At 44.7% G+C, this 22255-nt stretch overlaps 1 protein-coding gene across 1 annotated transcript in view; it reads right to left on the minus strand.

Annotated features, from left to right (window-relative positions):
* The window catches only part of LOC119399273 (phenoloxidase-activating factor 2), a 239389-nt gene that overhangs the window by 146598 nt on the left and 70536 nt on the right, over nt 1-22255 (minus strand). The window contains exon 3 of the mRNA XM_037666088.2: nt 13290-13439. Within this exon, the coding sequence (XP_037522016.1) occupies nt 13290-13439 (150 nt within the window). The remainder of the gene's footprint in view (nt 1-13289; nt 13440-22255) is intronic.

Genomic DNA, 22255 nt, shown 5'->3' on the forward strand with positions numbered 1-22255 from the left:
AGAACGACACAGTGTCCTCTCAGTTCTACGAGTCTGGGCGATGGCATCATGCCGACCGAGGATGATGACATATTGATGAAGCCACTTTGTAGACTAGGCTACGTAGGCACATAGGCCCAAGTAGTCTACGAATACGACAAGCGCCATCCATTAATGTTGGCCTACGTAGCCCTATCCTGGCCTACCAGCCTCAACGGCCCTAAACCTCACCAACGCTATGGGTGACTTCAGATTCCGACATGTCGCCGGCTCTATAGACAGACAATTTGTCGACGAAATGACAGAGGCATCCACGATTTCTAACAGCTGTACCATAATTCATACTCACTACAATGGACCCCTCGCCACCGCGATCGCGACCGGATCCGACAAGACATTACCAGCGTCTAGTGCTCACTACTAATCACGGTGATGATGACCTTGTTCAAGAACCGTTAGGAACCCCTTACACACAGGCACTCGGGTTCGTGAAACGTGCGTGCTTGCTCCACGATAACGGACAAGTTATCAGCACTACATATCAGCTTACCGCTTCGGGTGTTGGTAATACCCACGTTGCCGTTCGCAGCGTAACAAACTGTAAACAACTGGTTTATAACACATATGCGGCTTTTTAACATATAGGTGGCGAATAAAATTTATGCAAATTTTAGCATCATTTCGCAACGTTTCGCACAGTAAAAAAAAAATACGCCACAGTCACCTTCCTGCCGCATGCTTCGCATAACATCGACTCCCACGGTACGTGGGGTCTGCCGATTTCTTTTTTGGTAAGGCAGCTGTGCTGTCAGGGAAAACACACCATTGCCGGAAGTAGAAAGCGGTAATTACGGCGTGAGAGCGCAGAGGACTTTTCTTTCGGGAATTACTGATCTCGTATGAATGTAGTAACGTAACACGACACTAATGTCATGCATTGCTCTTGTGTCCTCAGGGTGCCGAAGCTTCCAGGAGACCACCGTGGCCCAAGTACAGTCTGACAGCAAGGTTTCTTATAAATATCTTTGCGACAACGTTACAGTCATCCGCGACTTCACATAGAAAAGTGCGAAGTCTGGAAGAAATTCTAGAAAATGTAAACGCCATTATACGTAAACGAACGCCTGTTGCGACAACAAACAAGATATTGAACAGGTAGTGCGCTGGAGATATTCACCCAGATATTGGGTAAGAATGTTCCAGTAAAGGTAAACGTCGCTGCTACGCTGACATTTCTTGTACAATAGTCTAGTTCATCACTTTAAGCATCTATCTTCTCTTTGGCTTCTGCAAATGCTATTCATAATGAACTTGTTCTGTAACTAGTGCAATCTTATTTCGCGATGAACATTTCAATAAATGCAAATCTACACAACCGTATTACAAACGTCCCCGGGGCCTTTGGTGGCTTTGACAGCTTTACCATTCATGTAGAGTTATTCATGTGACCTCAACTTATATATAGAAATCCACTGTGAGAACAGCATGTCATTTAACTCAATACAGCATGTGTGAAACTATTCGCACTGCACAGTGTTTTGTCGTTTAACGCTTATATTAATGTTGAAGGCGATAGGAATATTTAGTTGTGGTTGCACATGAACAAGATGTTTCTCCCAATTACCAGATGGTGCAATATCGAGAAACGTGATCGAAAATGCAGCGCATAACCTGACAACCAACGCTGATAAAATACTAGCATATACACACAAGGATTCGGCTGGTATAAATGGCGAAGTCAGCGTCAAAAGTTTATGGACGATGCCACAAAAAGAAGCTTTATATTCCGCTGCTTCGGCAGGCAGCCTTGAATGTAGACTCCGGCCTGTTTTAAAACGCGCTAGCGTGTACTGTGATGTTCGACCAATTACGATCACAAATTTTTGAGGAATTCAGTTTTCAAAAAATAATGACTCTAAACTTTTGGCACCGTCTGTACATATCCTTGTGCACTAAACTGCGGTACACTGAAACCGGTGCCATCAGTGGGACTGCGGCTCCAGAACTACCGAATCCCGATGAATCCCCGCAAATTACAGGGCACCTAAGTTATTAAGACGGAATGCCTTAACTGCATCATCAAACGCGTAAATGACGGCGTCAGAGTCTACACGAGTGCTCCAAAATCATCATCTAGTGATGGCGTCACCATATGACATCATACAAGGTCACAGATAGACAAAATTTGTGACGTCATAGTGACGTCACAATCATGCCAAGTGACGTGACGTCAAAGATGGTGTCATCAAATGCACCCGCTTGGTCAGCGGTCGACAGATTACGGAGGCACTACAAACCAGGCGAGGTGCCTTTGACCCTGAAGGCAATGGAAAACCCAATTAGGTGCAGACAGTGGCGCAAGAACAATACGTCGACTGAGAAGAAGATGGCTTTCGCCCTTCAGTCGTCTTAGGTGTGGCATCAGGGACCCTGTGAGTTTTGCATCATACCAGCTCTTGAGGCAGAAGACTCTCACGTCATTAGCGCAGTACCGCAGTGGGATCCATGCTTACTGCTAAGCATTCTTGGAGCACATGTTCTCGGAACATGCAGCCAAGGAACTAGAGTCAGCAGAGTTTGGGAGGCCAGGAGGTGCAGTGGTGCAGTCAGGACATTGATACATAGTCGTCGCCTGAAGCTTTCTGCGGAGCATACGATAACTAGCGTAGATCTGTCCTATTTGCAATATTCAACCATAATTCTTTCAGATTGAGTAGTCAACCGGCAGCGATTGGTCAATTAGCCGACTTGTAACCTAGAGTGCTCTGTAGTTTGCGAATAGAGCTTGTGCATTACCCGCGTATTCAAGCGATTCGCAGGAGCGAACGAAGCCGTCGGAAAGATGTGCTCCAATTAGATTACGTTTGTTCAGGTAACAGCTACATTCCATGTACAAGCATACGTGTGTGTTGACGCTCACAGGACGTTTTGTAGCTTTCATCATTCAGCGCAAACTAAAGCTTTGTCATGATGGCGTACAGTACAGTCTATATTTGGTAAGAAATGCAGAATCTACACCGCATATCCATTCCGTTGGTCTTGCCATAGTTATCTATCGTTGATAGTAATTAATTTTATTTATCCTCTGTACTGTGAACAGATGTCTTTGATTTGTGAGCGTAATATTGATGATGTTGATTGATTGATTGATTGATTGATTGATTGATTGATTGATTGATTGATTGATTGATATAAGAAGGTACACTAGAAATTTCTGAGTAATGTATTATTGTAAACATACGTGGACTGAAATATTCCATGATATTGCCTCGAAATTTACTGTGTTTTACTGTGCATCAGTATGCGGACTTTGTTTATAACATAAATGACTTAAATGTAAACATTTCGACAGAAATCTGTCGGGCTGGGGAATATTTAGGAGGTTAATATGGCTCCAGCCAAGTTTAAGGGAGCCCGACGTTTCGGGACCGATTCGGTCCCTTCCTCAGGGGTGACTGGTTTGGTCACGGAAGCTTCTCCCCGACTTGTTCCACCGCGGCTCCGGATTTTCCCTTTCCCTCACGTTTCGGAGGCCGTGAACGTAAACCGGGGCATTGTTCCCAGGGACCGGTTCACATTTGCCGGCGTGTTTTGAATGTGCCACGACTCGAGCAAGAGCCTCCTTCCCAGATTCTTTCTGTTTCCAGAACAGAAGCGCCGTCGAAGTGGATACGAGAACCATTCCACCTATCCTTATAAAACTTCATCAAAATTTAGGCACGTTTGTTTATGTGTGAACGCGCCCCTCGTGATATCATATTATGCCTACGGGCCGTCTCGCATATAACAAAGTACTTTTTTATTTGCTGAAAGCAGAGTTTTCAAGTATTCTCGTTGTGTACAACGACAGCAACCACTGTTTTGGCATATATGGTGTGAGTATTATGTAAGAAATAGTGGAAATTCTTTTGACGTGCCCTATTGAAAACTTTATCAGGAATAATATGGGCTTTAAGACCAAGGTCAATTGTTGTAGGTCTGCGGCCAGCAGACATGCCAAGGCACTAGCATGCCTGCGGAGGTATGCTTCAGTGTAGTGAAAGATCCACAGTGGCGGAAAATTGCTGCTGCATTCTGCAGCGGAAATTTAAACCGTCACAGACAACTGAACCAACACATAGAGAATGTGGCCATGCAAGGTTCTTACGCGTCGGTGCTTGTGTAGTAGTCACTCGAACGAGACGAGCAAGCTTTCTTTCACGATGAACTACTATTAGCGCCTCAAAAATTACTAAACGATATAATGGCTGACGAATTCTTTCCAGGAGGAAGTCATCTGATAACAGGGAAAAAGCTACCTGTCAGTGACTGAAGCATTAAGCTGTAGCTGCGAACTTCACGGCGCATATATGTATCTATAAGTTCAAAGCCGTGTCATACGTGTCTAGTTACTTGTTTCAGCAATGCGGTTATCATGTGGGCTGAAATCACTAAACATTTACACAAGCGGCATTGCGAAATGCAAGCCTCTAGGATGAACACTCCTCGTGACCGAAAATTACAACTAAAAAGAAGCTCCGACAATAATTTCACTTCCCTCAATCAAAGTTCTATTCGCCATTTCTGCCGCGCATGTTCATTGGACGCATCGTTAGTTTAATTAACTATGCACAAGCAAAAGCTGTCGCTCGCTCTTTGATGCGGTATAATGAAGGATTACTTTATGCCGCCCTGCTGCATCACAAGCGGGTGTCACCGTAAGCCCCTCTGAACACTTCGCATACATAATGAGGTAAGTAGAAGAAATGATTGAAGCGGCACATGAGCATTCGCGGGTCGCACATTTAGGTGCGAAGCACCTTATGCTCTCGGGCTGTTGGCGCCTCCTGTCGTCTTAGCCCGTCACGTTTAATTGGCAAATAGGACGATGCATTTGCTCAGTAGAAGCTCGCTAAAACGCGCCCTCACACGCGGAGACAACGCGACGTGCGCTTACGACTGGCACATATGACGGTGCACGGCCCAAGAAAAGCTCTGTTCCTGCGATGGACGCTGTGTGCGACGCGGTCTGTAGCAATGAGAGGAAGCTGTCCTCTCGTTGGAGCTTATAATAATGTTCTGGAGCTTTTAATGACGGCGCGACACACGTACAGTTCACATAAAATTTCGGCTGACCTTGCTCCTCCATTGGTGAGGAATCAGTCAGAGACATACTAAGACATCATTCGAAATATTTACGTTGCCTTGTAGACAGCTTAAAGGATCAAACGATAGCTTATTTTCTTTTGAGTTAATTTTTACTGCGCGGATTACAAGTAAAGCTACTGAAAGACACAGGAAGACTTCACCAGGCAGGCCAGCAGCATCGTTTTTATTCCGCGATGTCTGCCCTCGGCTCAGAACAGCAACCAACCAACCCAATGGCGATGATGATGGTTATGTACAAGTGAGAACGATGAAGTACGATAAATGTGCTTACACTAATTTCCCCCCCTCTTCGAAGTCAAAGGTCAGCTGAACGAGTAATGAAAGGCTTCATGCGTCACACGTGAACAATTTCTGTGCTGCGACGACGGTGGTCAGTGACGGAGTGAAGCGGGGTGACGAGATAGTTCACTGGGGAAGTTCGTCGTAGAACGGTGTATGGGCCAACGTACCGGTGAAGAAATTTCTCGCAGAGCCCTGACGCTCGAGTCGGGGTCCATAGTAAGACCTTATCTCCGGAATGAAATGTCACGTCGCGTCTTTTGCTATCGCAGCGACGTTTTCGTTCTTCTTGAGTAGCTTCCGTGTTGCGCCGAGCAATTTCACGGCATTGCGCGACTCGAGCTGCCAACTCTTCTGGTAGAGGAGTACTGGACGGAGCTGGACCAAAGAAGAATGCCGTGTCGAAGACTGATGATGCAGATCGTCCATACACAAGGAAGAAAGGGCTGTAGCCGGTAGATCTTTGTGTCGCGGTATTATATGCGAAGGTGACGAATGGCCAAAATATTGTCCCAGTTTTTGTGATCCGGACGTAGGTACATGGAGATCATGTCAGAGAGCGTTCGGTGAAAGCGCTCAGTAAGACCGTTCGTCTGTGGGTGGTACGTAGAAGTGGTTTTATGCGTCGTTCTACAGGCCCGTAGGACTTCCTCGAGGACGTGCGAAATGAAGGCTTTGCCCCGGTCACTCAGAAGAACGCGAGGAGCTCCATGGCGCAAGACGATGAACTGCAAGAAAAAGTCGGCGACCTCTGTAGCAGTACCGGACCGAAGAGACGCAGTCTCGGCGTATCTTGTCAAATGATCGACTGCAGTTACGATCCAACGGTGACCGTTAGACGTCAACGGCAAGGGACCATACAAGTCAATTCCGACAAATTCAAAAGGTGTTGTCGGACAGGGAAGAGGCTGCAGGAAACCGGCGGGTGGGGACGTGGACCGCTTACGGTGCTGACATGACGCGCACGAGCCCACGTATTTGGCTACCGACGTGGACAAGCCGGGCCAGAAACAGCGGGTCCTGATGCGGTCGTAGTTCTTGCGAAAACCTAGATGACCAGCAGCAATGTCATCGTGAAATGCTTCTAAAACGCGAAGACGAAGGCAGCGGGGAAGGACCGGCACCCACTTGTTACCCGTGGGGTGATAAATATAGCGTTCGAGCACACCGTCGTCGAGGCGGAATTGTCTAAGTTGGCGTCTCAAGCGGCTGTTAGGTGGTTTAGTGATGCCGCGAAGATAGTCAAGGAAAGTTCGACAGTAGGAGTCGGCCCGCTGAAGTGAACGGAAACCGGCTTGCGAAGAAGGTTGAATTTGGTCTAGTGAGGTGATCGACAGGTGTCGTGAGGCAGGCGGGATGTCGGAGCTCTCAGGAGGCGATGCGGAGGACGTATTGGGAAGAGTGAGTGAAAGTGGGCATCGGGACAGCGCGTCGGCATCATGATGACATTTGCCAGACTTATATGTGATGGTCCTGACATATTCTTCATCGAGGACAACCAACACAGTGCGTGATGGTCTGTGACGATAGTGAAGTGCCGACCGTAGAGGTACGGGCGGAATTTCTGTATCGACCAGACAATAGCCAGGCATTCCTGCTCCGTGATCGTGTAGTTCCTCTCCGCTGTCGACAGAGTCCGGCTGGCGTATGCCACAACCTGCTCTTTAGAGGCGGCATCACGCTGCAAAAGTACTGCTCCAATACCTTGCGCGCTTGCGTCAGTGTGGAGGATAGTAGGCGCGCTCTCGTCAAAGTGGCGAAGCACTGGTCCGGAAGTCAGGCGTTCTTTAAGGACTTCAAATGCGATCTCGCAGTCGTCGGACCAAGCGAAAGGAGCACCAGCGACTAATAGCTTATTTAGGGGAGCCGCTATAGCCGCGAAGTTGCGTATAAAGCGGCGAAAGTATGACGCCAGGCCAAGAAAACTGCGCAACGCCTTTTGGGTGGAAGGCCGAGGAAACTGCAATACAGCGGCTATCTTGTCGGGATCTGGCCGGACTCCTTTGGAAACGACGTGACCGAGGACTTTTATACTTTTGCTGGCAAACATGCACTTTTTGGTATTTATCTGAAGGCCAGCGTTTGAATGGTCCAGACTCCTACCCATTCACGCAGTACCGGTCTCCGTCTCCTCCCGCGTCCCCGCGTCAACATCAGGACTACCGCTTCTCCAGACGACGCTCTCCATCACCCTACCGCCGCTCGGCATCGCCGCTTCGCCCCCTCTCCCGCACTCTTGAACAACATTCGGAAAACTAAGGATTGCAGTTTTAGGAGGGAAAAACTGCGTCCCGTCGATCATCAAAAATGCCTCCCGTTTGCCCGGCTAACCTGTTGTCAGTGACTATTGAAGGTGTTCCTGTGCAAGCGCTTGTTGGTACCGGTGCCGCTACTTCTGTTATACGTAGTGACTTGTGCTCGCGGCTCCGTAAAATCAGAACACCTTATGTGGGACCTGTGTTGCGTGGCGCAAATAACGTACTCATCCAACCTGATGGACAGTGTACGGCTCGCGTTTTCATCGACGCCATACGGCACCACATCGAGATGATTGTGCTACGCACATGCGTTCATGAACTTATCCTGGGTTGGGACTTCCTACATTCTGCTTCCGCTGTCATATCATGTAAAGAACACGTCGTTCACATCACGGATACATCGGATGCATCTATGTGAGCCCCGCCTTCATTGATCTTCAACTTGGCTGTCGCTGAAGCCTGTGTTTTGCGCCCTGGTTATGAACACGTGGTAGCTGTTGCATCTAGCCAAGTAGCCGATGGTGACGCCCTAGTTGCCCCTGCTCCTCGCTGCACCTCTCGTGGAATTCTCGTCGCCTCCTGTATCCTCCGGTTGTCCCATGGCCGCGCGCTTCTGCCCATTTGCAACACAACTGCAGAATCTATGATGTTGCCCAAGGGGATGACTGTAGCGACGATAGACGCATCCCCACTGACCTCCATTTCAGCACTTTGCCCGTCTTCATCGTCAGTACCCACGTCAGGTGCGAGTTCTTCCCCTTTCCGAGCAGTAATCGGCTCCGATCTAACCTCTGCACAATCCACAGCGTTATTGGCGCTTTTAGCTAAGCATAAGGCCTGGGGGACAGCGCAACACACGAGGACAAAAGAGAAGGAAACGGACAACACGTGGCCGTACACCGCATTGAAACGGATGGTTCTGGTGTTATACGCCGTCGACCTTATCGTGTCTCACAATCGGAAAGAAAAGTCATTGAAGAACAAGTTGATGATATGCTATCACGCAAGATAATACGGCCATCTTCCAGTTTCTGGGCTTCTCCGGTAGTCTTAGTGAAGAAAAAATATGGCTCCGTTCGTTTCTGCGTTGATTATCGAACGCTGAATAAGATCACGCGCAAGGATGTATATCCTATCCCTCGAATAGATGACGCCTTGGACACACTACAAGGAGCGCAGTATTTTTCCAGTCTTGACCTACGATCGGGGTATTGGCAAATCCCTATGAATGAGGCTGACAAAGAAAAAACCGCCTTTGCTACGCCGGATGGGCTCTACGAATTTAGCTTAATGCCATTTGGCCTGTGCAACGCTCCGGCAACATTTGAGCGCATGATAGATACTGTTCTTCGTGGCCTAAAATGGAAGACCTGCCTCTGTTATTTAGATGATATTGTTGTGTTTTCATCTACCTTTGCCCAACACCTTCAACGATTAGACGAAGTACTTCAGTGCCTTTCAATATATATATATATATATATATATATATATATATATATATATATATATATATATGCAATTTCTGTGCATAGCACTGTTAATATGCATATAGTATTTTGTATTCCATCCTATTTTGCATTGAACTTCGTAATTTGTGCAGTAGGAAACTGCTTACGTATATTACTTTCTATGGATAGCATTACTGTACATGCATCTTTCCACTTGTACTGCGCCAAACATTTCAGGGTCTGTGTTCATTGCCTATGTTGATGGCCCGTGTTTCATGGTCTATATTCACCCTTGTCCTCGTTGCTTGCTATGTATCAGGGAGGCTCGGGTTCTCCTCATGTGGCCAACGTCACTTTTCTCCCGAGGCTGCCCACATCCTTGAGGTGAAATAAAATTGAATTGAATTGAATATTTGACACATATGGCTTTACAACTCGACTTCTTCTATGACCCAACGAAGTTACAAATGGATTGGTATCCACTAATCATAAAATGTATTGGTTTGGTACCCTTTTACAGAACAGCTTATTTTGAAGTTTGTTCAGTGTGACGCTTCTTGATGGCTTCTGAGGCGGCTCAGGCTGTTCTGTCAGACTTCACATTGCTGTTTGCTAATAATTGTAGGGTTTGCACCTTCTTTCTTTTCGTGCTACTGTCTTTAAATTTATTGGTGTTTGGTTTTGTTATGTATGTCACGTTCACACATACTTATGTTTGTACGCCTTTCCTTGATATATTTTATGTCCTCCTGCCCCTCCTGCCTGATAATTTTTTTAGGCCTGCAATATTCTGTAAGTAAAATAAAATAAACAAACAAATAGATAAAATATATTGCTAACAGCTGCCGATACAATGCGACAGAACAGTACAGAGTTCTAAAATCAACAAATCAAGAAGAGGGGTCAAGACAGACCGCTTATTTTGAAGCTTTACGACCACAAGGAGAAAGAAGGGATCGTTAAGAACTGCAGAAAAGTGAAAGGAACAGACATTAGCATTTCACATGACTACTCATCTGAAACGCGATGTAAAATGAGAGAACTGTGACGCTCTGCGCAATCAGATAAACAGGCTGGCGCAAAATTGAAGCCTGTTCACGACAGACTTTTTATCAATGGAATGGCCTACACATGGGATCTGCACGCCCATGCACGTGTACGATTACCTAAAGATTCCGCTTCGCTGTCTCGCCACAGTGCATGACGCAAAAGCCGCAAGATATAAGACTTATAAATGTTAACGCCACAAGCATTCTTCACAAGCACGAACAACTAGAAACTATGTCTTTGCTACACTACCCTCATTTAATAACAATATCGGAAACTTGGTTGCCCACTGATATTAGCAGCGAGGAAGTATTCCCAATTCGCTAAAACGTTATTCGCAAGGACAGGACCAGCAGAGGCAGTGGTGTTGCCCTACAGATAAAAAAAAAAACCTTGAAGTATGAATAACTACCGGACATCGATGAACATGAAAGTATTTCGTGTAGCTTATTTTTTAGCGAGGCTAGAATACTCATACGTTGTATACAGAGCACCAACAAGTTCATTAGACTTTTTTTTGAGAAAATTGATGCCTATTTAAGCGCAAACACAAATAGTAGGAGCAGAATAATATTTACGGGTGTTTGTAATTTACCTGGTGTCGATTTTAAAAACAGAATTCCAAGTTCCTTTAATTGCTCGCACACTGAACTAATCCTAGAATTAATGGTAAACTACAACCTTGTAGAAGTAGTGGATAGTCCAATGCGAATACAGGAACATTGACAGTCCACTTTAGACTAATTATTCTTGTCTCATAAAAGTTTTAGCCTTGATGTGACTGTTGAAGGCGGGATATCAGACCATAAATCAGTAGTAGCTGTCCTCAATGTGACAAATGAAAAACTAACCAAAGCTCGAACAGCCTCTGTGTAGAATTTTCAACTAGTTGATGATACGTCGATTTTGGATGCCCTGGAACTACGTTTCGACATGCTTCTACGGGATAAAGACGTGAACACACTGTCTATCTCGCTTCGTTCCCAGAAAAGTAAAAGGAGTAGAAAAGCGTAACCCGTGGGTAACCCGGAATATTATTCATTTAAAACGCCGACTGCGGCGTGCACGCAAATCGGTTCCTCAGATAGCTGTAACAATTTCAGGGCTTATTGCCCAAATATGGAAAGCGTTGAAAGATGCGGGAACTCATTTCTTTTCAACTACTCTGGCTGATTACATGGTTCACAACCCAACAATTTTTGGAGGTATTCGTCTTCTTCGAAATCAACGATAGGTAGTGTAATAGTCAATAGAACAATTTGTAGTGAACCAGGAAGAATGGCTGAGGCATTTAACAACTACTTTGTCACTGTGTTTTTCACCAAGAATGAATGTTATGTTGGAGACCCTGAAGTAAACGAGGAACGTACTAGTGATGTGATCATTTTTAAAGAAGGAATTGTAGCGCTCCTGCTTAATCGGGATGTGAAGAAAAGTTCTGGTCCCGATAAAATACCGAATGCGTTTCTAAAGCGTTACTATGAATGGGTCTCGAATTTTTTAGTTGAAATATATACAGCATCTCTTGAAACGGACACCTTACCGGATGACTGGTTGATAGCCCGCGTGGTTCCAATTTTCAAAGCTGGAGGCAAGCTAAAGATAAAAAATTACCGTTCTATTTCTATAACATGTACCGCATGTAAAGTCCTTGAACATGTCACTAGCAAACACTTGGTCCTATCCCAAGCAACATGGTTTTCGTTAACGCTTCTCAATCGTTACGCAACTCTTTGAGACAATACAGTATTTCGCAAATGCTATAAAGCAAGTTCATGTTATTGCCTTAGATTTCTCTAAGGCGTCTGATAAAGTCTGCCACGTGAAACTAATACTAAAACTGAAAACGTACGGTATATTTCCCATGATCGTAGAATAGATAGCCGCGTACTTGTGTAACAGGCGGCAGTTTATGGATGTAGCCGATGAATACTCAGCTTCCTTGCCTGTCCCCTTTGGGGTGCCCCAAGGTTCTGTGATGGGACCTTTGTTATTTTTGCTTTACACCAATGATATTGCTGCTAATGTGGACCCACAGAATGAAGTTCGCCTCTTTGCAGACGACTGTCTGTCATTTTGTCGAGTAAGGAGCGCTCATGAACAATCTTTATTAAATGAATCATTAAACAAAATTTACCTCTGGTGTGTAGCGTATGACATGGAAATTAACTTCGATAAATCAGTCTGCATGAGTCTCACAACAAAACAATCACCTTTGGAATTTACTTACAAAATTGGAAATACGGAAATTCGGCGAGCAATGAAGATGAAGTATTTAGGTGTTACTATCACGCATAACTTAAGTTGGAGTGAGCATGTTGCCAACATTTGTGGATCGGCTCAGCGAAAGCTGGGAGTGTTACGACGCAAATTGAAACAAGCACATCCTGATATCAAGGCTTACACTACGGTTGTTCGACCCACCCTCGAATACGAGTGTATAGCATGGGACCCCTACCGATTAACTCTAATAAATCACATCTAGCGAGTGCAGCGTCTTGCTCCACGCTTTATTTTTTCAAAGTACGAAAGGACTAAATCTATCACGGCGTTGACTGATAAGGCAAACCTTCCAAGTCTAGCCTCACGCAGGAAAATAGCCAGGCTAAAAATTTTAATCAGCTGTATAATGGTATGCTAAACATTGATCCTGGGCTCTACTTGCGGCCTCCAGGCAGAGTGTCACCTCGATTCTCCCAGCCGTACGTTGTTAGACCTTATGTGTCTAGAGTTGATGTTTACAAGCATTCTCTGCTGGTCAAAACTGAAGAATGGAGTAAACTAAGCCCAGAAATGTTTGATGCTGTGAATTCGCTCGCGAGTTTCGAAGAAAAGCTTCAGTAACTCGGTGTCTAATTTTGAGATTCTTATTGTTATGTATATTTGAACAACGTCATTTCTATGCTGCTGTTTTGTATTTTCTTATGCGCTCTTTATGCATTTGTTTTTGAGTTCGCATTGTGCTGTTTGTATATCTTCTATGCTGTTTGCGTATATTTTTCCAGTGTTGAAAACTTTCCCACCCTGTAACAGCCCGAAAGGGCTCACAGTATTGAAAATAAATAAAATGAATACATAAATTACGTTTTACCCTCTTGAAGAATGCATATTGTACATATTTAATACGTACCTGCCACGGAAATTCGCCTTTCTGGGTGAGGGAAACCTGTGCCTCTGGCTGCGGGAATAGGAAGGAGTGAGTCTCCACCGTCTTTTCCGTGCGAACAATCAAGTGGAAGCAGCACACCTGCTCGGGGCCACACTCGTTCGTTGCGCCAACCTGTGCACCGGAAACGAAGGGAGATCAACGTCAGTGCTGCCACCAAGCTGAGCTCGTTCTTGAGCACACGCCGTGAATCTAAAACTCGTACACGCAAAGCGCGCACAGCCGTGGCTGCTATCTTTCCCGTTTTATTGCGATAGCAATTATATAGACATTCTAAGCGGGTTTTTACCGTCGCCTTCATGCTCCGTATCAAGTCCAAGTCGATAACATCGCTTCGCGTATCGTTATGTCTACGGGCAAGTAAAAGCACGCGCGAGCTGGGGACGGGTGCGGCTGAAGCAGAATTTAACAGAGCCGGCTGTCTCTGTTGCAAGAAGGGCATATGCGATAACGTCAATCCGCGTGCTAGGCCTGGCCTCGATGGCTCGTCGAGCAGAGAGGAAGCGTCCCGGCCGTGTTATGGCGCCGCTGGTGGGGGAGGGGGGGGAGGGGGCGGAGGGGAAGGGGGAGCTGCGTCCCTCGAGCAGCAACTGTGAACTTTGACTATATTTTATCTATTTGTTTTTATTTATTTATTTATTTATTTATTTATTTATTTATTTATTAAACCCTCAGGGCCCAAGGTATTAAAGAGGGGACTAAACGATAGAAAAAGAAAAAAAAAATGAGATAGTACGTTTGAGTTCAAAAGCTTTAATTATGCAGTTTTAGCTAGACTTAACAAACGCATAAAACGTGATCCCCCCAGGGAAGTAATAAAAAATGCACTAATGTTACAATCATGTACGTAGTAAGAAAATCAAGGCCTGCATAACAGAATGCACTGAAGTTACACCTGCAAAATAAAAGCTAGAAACGAGGATTATCCGATTATACAATATTAGCTAAAGCTGCTAGAAATCAATGATTATCAATAATTGATACGGTATCATCAGGAAAGTTGTTTCATTCAGTGGAAAGTGTTTCATTCATTTACTCGAAGAATAAATGAGTGAAAAAAGCTTTTGGTGTGACACCTTCCGAGGCCAACCTTGTAACGATGGCCGATTCCAGGCGATATGTATTGTGGCTGAGCAACGAGTTCCTTCCAGAGTTTTGGAGGATGCTATAGATTGTGAAAAAGAACCAGACGTGCGATCGTACGACGAGAAGATAGTGAAGTAAGTGAAATGTTGTTTTCACAGCAGATAGACTTGCAGTTCGGCTGTAGTTGCACAAGATGAAAGAAGCTGAGTTATTTTTCACGAGTTCTAATTAAGTAATCAGTTTGTCTATCGGAGTATCCCACACAGCCCATGCATATCCTAATTTCGGTCGTACAATATAAAGAGCCGTTTTGAAAGGTGAAGGGGCAGTTGAAAAGTTACGGCCAAGCATGCGGTTAGCATTCCTAATTATGTAGTCGGTATGGGTATTCCAAGATGAATTAAAAAATGCATGCACACCTAGGTATTTGCATGAGGTAAAAAATTCAAGGGGAACATTATTAAGGTAATATGTATGCATGGTGTCAGTTAAACGGGCCACACGCATGACTATATTTAGCGACGTTTGGTTCCATTAACGATTGTTTACACTAGTTAGTTACGGCAGTTAAATAAGACTGAAGGTGGGTAAGATCCTCTACACTGGTTATTTCAGGAAAGATAGCACGATCATCAGCAAATAAGCGTCCGTGAATTGATAACGATCAAGGGTGGTCGTTAATATACATGAGGAACGAAAACCTTGTGGTACACCGGAAGTTACATTTCGAAGTGTTCAAATATGGCCGTTAGCGGTTACAAATTGAGTACGGTTAGATAGGAAGCATTCAATCCTACTGAGAATGTTAGTGTCGATATTTAGCAGACTTAGCTTATATAGTAAATTTTTTGGAGAGACCTTATCAAATGCTTTAGCGAAGTCTAAAAAAATGCAATTGGCAAATGCTGAGTGGTCAAGAATACGATGAAATTTATGAGTAAAGATCGCGAGCTGAGTTTCCCATCAGAAAATTAGTTTGAACAGTGAAGCTGCCTAGCAAATAATTCCTTGTATCTCGTATCACGGAACTATCATCATTACAACGGGTATGTTCCACAGAAATTGGGTAAATCGCACTACTCACCAGTGGTCCACTACAAATGAAGGAGGCAACAGTTAAACCAACAAATGTCTGTGAACAGGGTTGCCCGGTAGAAAAGAGAAGTAGCCAAAAATTGGGAAAACTAAGCAAAAACTGGCCGACTTGAGCCAAGGGCAGTAAACCTAGCCACAAGTAGGCACGCGTGTGTGTCAAAACAATGTAGAGAGATTTAGTTATCTCAATGAATGCAAAAGCCTATTGGCGAAAATCTGTATAAGTACTGCATGAATCTTTTAAAATCAGAATTGCTGAGACTACAGCATTAATTGCTGACTTTCGCAATGGTTTGGTGCAGAATAACGAAGTTTCTTGCGCTGTTGCGAAAATAGGCAGCTTTAACATAGTGTAAGCAGAGCTTTGCGTTCGCGATTGGTGCCATTGCGCATATGTCACACGATAAGTACTTGGGTACACTCATTATATTTCTAATACCACGCACACCAAAGCAACGCAAACGCTACGAACCCTATGGTAAAATTCTCTAGTGACACCGACTTCACGCGTCTTGCGTGGCTTTTCTTGAGGGGACCAGAACTAACGCAGTCATGCTGAGAAGAATGCAGCCATGCCGTATTGATTTTTATTGTCGCTTTGTGTTGACAATAAAAATGAGTACGGCATGATTATGCTCAAGATCACAGTTGCTGGGATAATGGCATTGAAACATATATTGCAGAAGTTTTCGCGATTGCTCCTTGCGTAATGACGAGGTCTAGGCAGTTAAAGCTTCTGAGTCACGATTCGTGCCAAATTCTAAGGAATGCCACAAGCAGTTTGCCGGATATTCGATTTCTTATGTCGATGAGTACAGAGCGCCCAGAATGCGGAGCACATTCGATTGTCCTCTTCACTTGGAATTACGATTTAAGGTCGCGCTTAGCAATAGGCAGACAGCAAAACGAGGCCCCATGTAAAAGTTCTCCCCAAGGTCTAACCATGCACCTAAAATCATTTTATTTTGGGTAACGCAAATGCCGAATTCAATTTTGGGCGCTGGAAACACACCTAGTCGTACGCCAGCGGCTGCGACATCACCAAATATTGATGATTTGGTTCAAATAGAGGGAACAACAAAGTAGCCAAAAAAGTAGCCAAGTAGCCAAGGCGTTCTCTCTGCCGCCACCAGCCCAAGAAGGTAGCCAAGCTGGCGCAAAGTAGCCAAGCCTGGTACCCTTGGCAGCGAAGCGACGGCGGCGAGCCGAAGACCCCGACTACGTACGTACAATGAGAGAATACTAGGGAACGGGAAAGGCAACGGCGGCTGTGAGAAGACACCGAAGCGATCAAAGGCCCGTAGACCTATGAGAGGTGCGAACGCTTGCTTTAGGCGCGAGGTCCTGTGTTTGGAGTTTAGACATCCGTGTCATGTCTGTGGGTGTCTGTGGTCTAACTCGAACCTCTCTGCGATGAGAATCAACGGAGAAACAACCTAGCATCACCTAGCTAAAGCCTCGCAACGACCTAAAAGGAGCTTAGAAATAACCTGGATCACCTAGCTAAGGCCTACAAACAACCTAGAACCAACCAAATTATTCTCCCGAATCGTCCAGTTTCGCTCTTTCAAGCCTAGCGCGGCTTAGCGCAAGCTTTGCCATTTTTTTCTAAATTCATGCTGCGCTGGCGTGAAAAATACGTTGAAATCGCGAAAGCTAATAAGATGCTTGAAAATGACATGTTCCAGGAATTTGCAGCCAGTACTTAAAGGGACCGACAACTGGCCAGAACGGGTGATTAGATCCTGGTGGAAATGAAAAGGCCGTCAATTATAGTGACAGATTCCAGAATACTTTTCGCGATCTGAGTAGGATTTATATTTTTAAATCGCGTTTAAAAGTAACAAAAACCGGCATGTCGCGCAGCCTAGCGCGAGCGCCAGGAACCAGACGTATGCAGTCTTAAGCACTTTGTTGTACCTAGTCTAATGCTTTTACACGCACCAGAACGAGGGCTGAAAATTTGAATATGTATGTTATTGTCAATTCCCGTTTGTTTCTAAGGTAAAAGAAGTAAAGCATGAGATGTGGCGCTGCTTTCGTGGCTTCCAGTGAAACGGAGGCTGCGGCGCATGCGCGCGACGTCCGGCGGCGTTTCCCGCGTAGCTCGACTCTCGTCTGCTCTCGTCGTATCGGACTTTTGAAGAGTAGCACGCGAGTTTCCGCTGCTGCTCGCAAAATGCCATCGACTTACTGTTCTGTGGAGGATTGCTACCACTTCATGAACAGCACTGCTGGTGTATCCTACCACTTGTTTCGTTTTCGAAGGCTTAGCTTGGCTTGGCTTGACTAAAATGTGATAAAGCGACCTGTGTACGGCCAAAGTTAAGAAGCCCAAGAAAAACGCTATAACTATTGTAAAATAATTTAATAGGCTAGAAAGCAGTAGTCGCGGCACCGCAGGCTTTGCAAACGTAACATTGCCTTTTCATACTTAGGGCATAACTTGTCACCACTGCTGGCGTATAATCGCTATCGCGCTCACCTCTCACTGTTTGCAGCATGTGATATTAAGACTGCATAATCGCTGCAGATCGAAAAACTCTGATTACAAATGTTTTACGGCGTTCTCCGCGTTACCACTCCGTGATTAGAAGCTCTGACCGGTAAGCTTCCCAATGCACTCAAGAAAACGGGTACAAGAAAAGTTGGTTGTCGGTCCCTTTAAGAGTGGCATGGGACGATAAATAGCCGCAAAAGTTTTATTGCCTGGCTTATGAGTTGGAACCACCTTTCCGATTTTTCATTGTATTCGCCACGAGATCGGGCTATAGGTGGCAGCACCGTCGCCGCGTTAGTGTGGATAGGCGGTCGGCGGCGTGTATACAAATTTACCTAGCGGCGCTTCGCCGTAGGCGGTTTGAGTCAATTGTTGGCGAATAAAGCGCGTTGACTGCAGCCTAATGGTGATATACAGGTTGTCCCACATAACTTGAGCCAAGACTTTGAAAATAAAAGGCATTTTAGAGGCCAATTGAACCAAACGTATACTACTCGCACTAGCCTATAGACACTCAGGCTATTTTTTATTTTCCCCTAAACTAATTAGTTAATTATATTTAATTACCTTGCTTTTTAATTATTGGCTGAGAACCCAAATTATGGACACTGCGCTGCAGAGCACATTTAGAAACCACGGACTGAATTGTTTCCTGTACGATACGTCTCGACTCTCAAGGTGTTACTTTTTCCGCGTTGTACCATGTTCTAGCCATGTTCTAGCCATGTTCAATTTGACACAAATGGTTTCTCTGCCGACACGTGGTGATGCTATCTTAGATCTTGTATTTACTACCGAGCCTGATCATGTACTTGTTAATGTTTTAGACAATATTAGTGATCACAATGTGCTTCATTGCGAATATACATTGGAAAACAAAAAGCCAGAAAAGCCAAAGAAAGTAATCTACAACTACGCGCGGGCAAATGTTGATATGATTATGAATCAGCTGTCATCCTTTTCATTGGAATTTCTGCGCACCTTGTCGCTGCGCACAACTAGTGAAAACTGGCATCTCGTACAGAAGCAGCTGACTGAACTAAAAGACAAGTTTATCCCTAAAATTGAAGTAACATCGTCAACCCAGAGCGCATGGTTCAACTTGCATGTCAAACGTTCCATAAATAAAAAAAAACGACGTTACTCGAAAGCAAAACAGTCGGGGTCTGATAGTGATTGGGAACGTTACCGCGAACAATCTAAGCAATGTAAGGTTGAAATAGAAGCAGCCAAAGATAAGTTCTTTAACAATGATATAACAACGCTTTTAAGAGAAAATACTAAAAAATTCTGGAAGGTAATTAACCCCAAACCTTCTTCGTCATCCCAAGTGTCCATTTCCAAAGACGGTGTACTTCTTTCACCATCACGCGTTGCAACGGAACTAAATGATTTTTTTGGTTCTGTATTCACAGATGAAAATCCCATTCCGTCGGACCTTAGCTTCATGACTCTCGAGTCGGTCATGGACGATTTAAATATTTCGTACCAAGGTATTGAACGCGCTATTGAAAGGCTCCCAAATAATTCGGCACCCGGCCCGGACGGCATCTGCACCAAAATGCTAAAAATAACAAAGCCTGTTATTTCTCACATTCTAGCAGCTGTTTTTCAGCAATCAATTGATAACGGAAGCGTACCAGATGCCTGGAAAATTGCCCACATCACTCCTATTTTTAAATCAGGTGACCCCTCTATGCTTTGTAACTATAGACCAATTTCCCTAACAAGCATACCGTGTAAACTTTTAGAGCACATTATATCATCTGCAATTATGACATATCTAACCACTAACAACTTCTTCTTACCAAGTCAGCATGGTTTCCAGCGTGGCCGCTCATGCGAAACTCAACTGTTTGAACTAATAACCGATATTCACGAAGCCATACACAATAAAGCAGTCATTGATGCTCTATTTATAGACTTTGCCAAAGCCTTTGACAAGGTCCCCCATAACCGCCTAAATATGAAACTCAGCGCCCTGAACATCAACCCTAAGATCTCTAATTGGATTGCTAATTTCTTGTCTGATCGCTACCAGTCTGTTTTTGTTAATAGTACTTTCTCTCCGTTAATAAAGGTAAAATCAGGTGTTCCGCAAGGTACCGTGCTCGGGCCAATCTTATTCCTAATTTACGTCAACGATATAGGTAACCACCTGTCATCCCCAATCAGACTTTTTGCAGATGATTGTGTCATTTACAGACAAATTACTAACCATACCGATGTCAGTGCACTGCAGTCTGACATTAACCAAATCACCCGCTGGTGCTATCAATGGCAAATGGAAGTTAATGTCTCAAAAACGAAGTGCATTCAATTTACGAGAACTACCAGCCCCGAGCTACATTCCTACATGATTAACAATATGGTAGTTGAAAACGTGTCCAAAATAAAATACTTAGGCGTCCATCTTACAGAAAACCTCTCATGGAATGCTCATGTTGATGCAATAACTAGTAAGGCTTCAAGAGCCCTAGGATTCATTAAACGTAACTTACACTCTGCCAACCAGTCCACCAAACTTCTCGCATACATAACTTTAGTTCGCTCAAAAATGGAATACGCCGCCCTTATTTGGAATCCTAACCAGCAATACCTAATTCATAAACTTGAGGCCATCCAAAACAAGGCAGCCCGCTTTATCACCGGAAAATATTCACGGTTCTATAGCATAACAGCAATTAAAACGTCATTGAAATTACCTGCACTAGAAAAGCGTAGGCTTATCGCACTACTGTCTCATTTCCACAGACTTTATTTCAGTGATTCATCGTTCTTACAGTCACAGATTAAACCAGCTCATCGCATTTTTCCACGCCTGGATCATGCATACAAAATACAACCCATGTTTGCGCGTACTAACTTCCTTCGTGACTCACCACTGTTTCTTGCAATTAATCATTGGAATAAACTACCAAGCGATGTTGTAAGTGTGCGCGATCACGACACATTTGTTAGCAAATTAAAGGAGATGTGGAATATCGAAGAGTAAAATTTTATAGCTATCTTTTGTTTAGTTTAGTTCCAATATTACCTGTATTATTGCATACCTTGTTTCATGCCTTACTGAGTGCTACATTGTATTACCATGTTTTGTTCGTGTGTGATTTTCTTGTGATTTTTGGATTTTCCTTTTTTTCATGTTCTGTGTAAATATTTCCTTTGTAAACATAACCCTACAGCATTGTAACTATCCCCCCCCCCTATGTAATGCCCCCATGGGCCCTTAGGGTATATGAATAAAAAAAAAAAAGAAAGCCCGCGAAATTTGAAGAGAGGCCACGTGACGGACCGCGAGCGCACAGCTATAGTGCTGCTCTCAAACGTGCAACCGGTGAACAAGGTCGCCTGCGGCTGCCACGGGGAAGCGACAGGGTGCTTTGAAAGTGGCTGATGTTTGGGCGTCCGTCTTTCGTTGAATGACGGTGCAAATGCACGCTGCTGGCCGTGCACTACCGAGATAAGCGTCCAAGACGGATAAATAAAACAAGAAAATAGCTTTATTGTCGCTTTTGAACTTGAGATGCGTAAAAGGAGGCGACGACGTGAAGCTAGTCACGGGTGGCGGTGGGCAGGCAAACGGCATGAGGATACTTTTTTTAACACGAAAGTGTTTTATGCCGGGGTCCACCAAGACTTCAGTGACTTATTTCCGTCACGGAAATGACGTAGAAAAAATATACAAAATCAGATGGCAAAGAACAAAAGGTACCGTCAAAGGGAATCGAACCCACGCCCGCACGGTCCGCAAGAACAGATGCCGGGCGTGCTATCCACTGCGCCACGGTCACAGACTCTAGAGGCTTTACGAACGCGCCTTTTATATCTACCACTCTCCCGGTCGGCTGGGTGGTGTCGACCTCTGGGAGTGGTAAGGTAAAGTAATTCGTCATTGCTGTGGCCTCCGCGACTAGCACCTGCAACGCGTTACGCGTCCGTCCCATTCGGCGCGTTCAGTAAGGTTGAGAGCTGGGCTAGTTGGTGACTGATTATGCCTATATGGTTAGGTAGCGCACTTTCGACGGGGACAAAAGAAACAGAAAGGACGAGTGTCGTGTCCTTTCTGTTTCTTTTGTCCCCGTCGAAAGTGCGCTACCTAACCTTATAGGCATAATGATCGGCGCGTTTTCAATAGAAGTTGAATTTTGTCAATGCCTTAAAGGGGCCCTGCAACACTTTTCGAGCATGCTCAAAAAGCGCTGCCGATCGGTAGTCGAGGCTCCCGAGAACACGCGAGCCAAATATT

This window comes from Rhipicephalus sanguineus, chromosome 7 (genome assembly GCF_013339695.2).
Source record: "Rhipicephalus sanguineus isolate Rsan-2018 chromosome 7, BIME_Rsan_1.4, whole genome shotgun sequence".
NCBI classification, from domain to species: domain Eukaryota; kingdom Metazoa; phylum Arthropoda; class Arachnida; order Ixodida; family Ixodidae; genus Rhipicephalus; species Rhipicephalus sanguineus.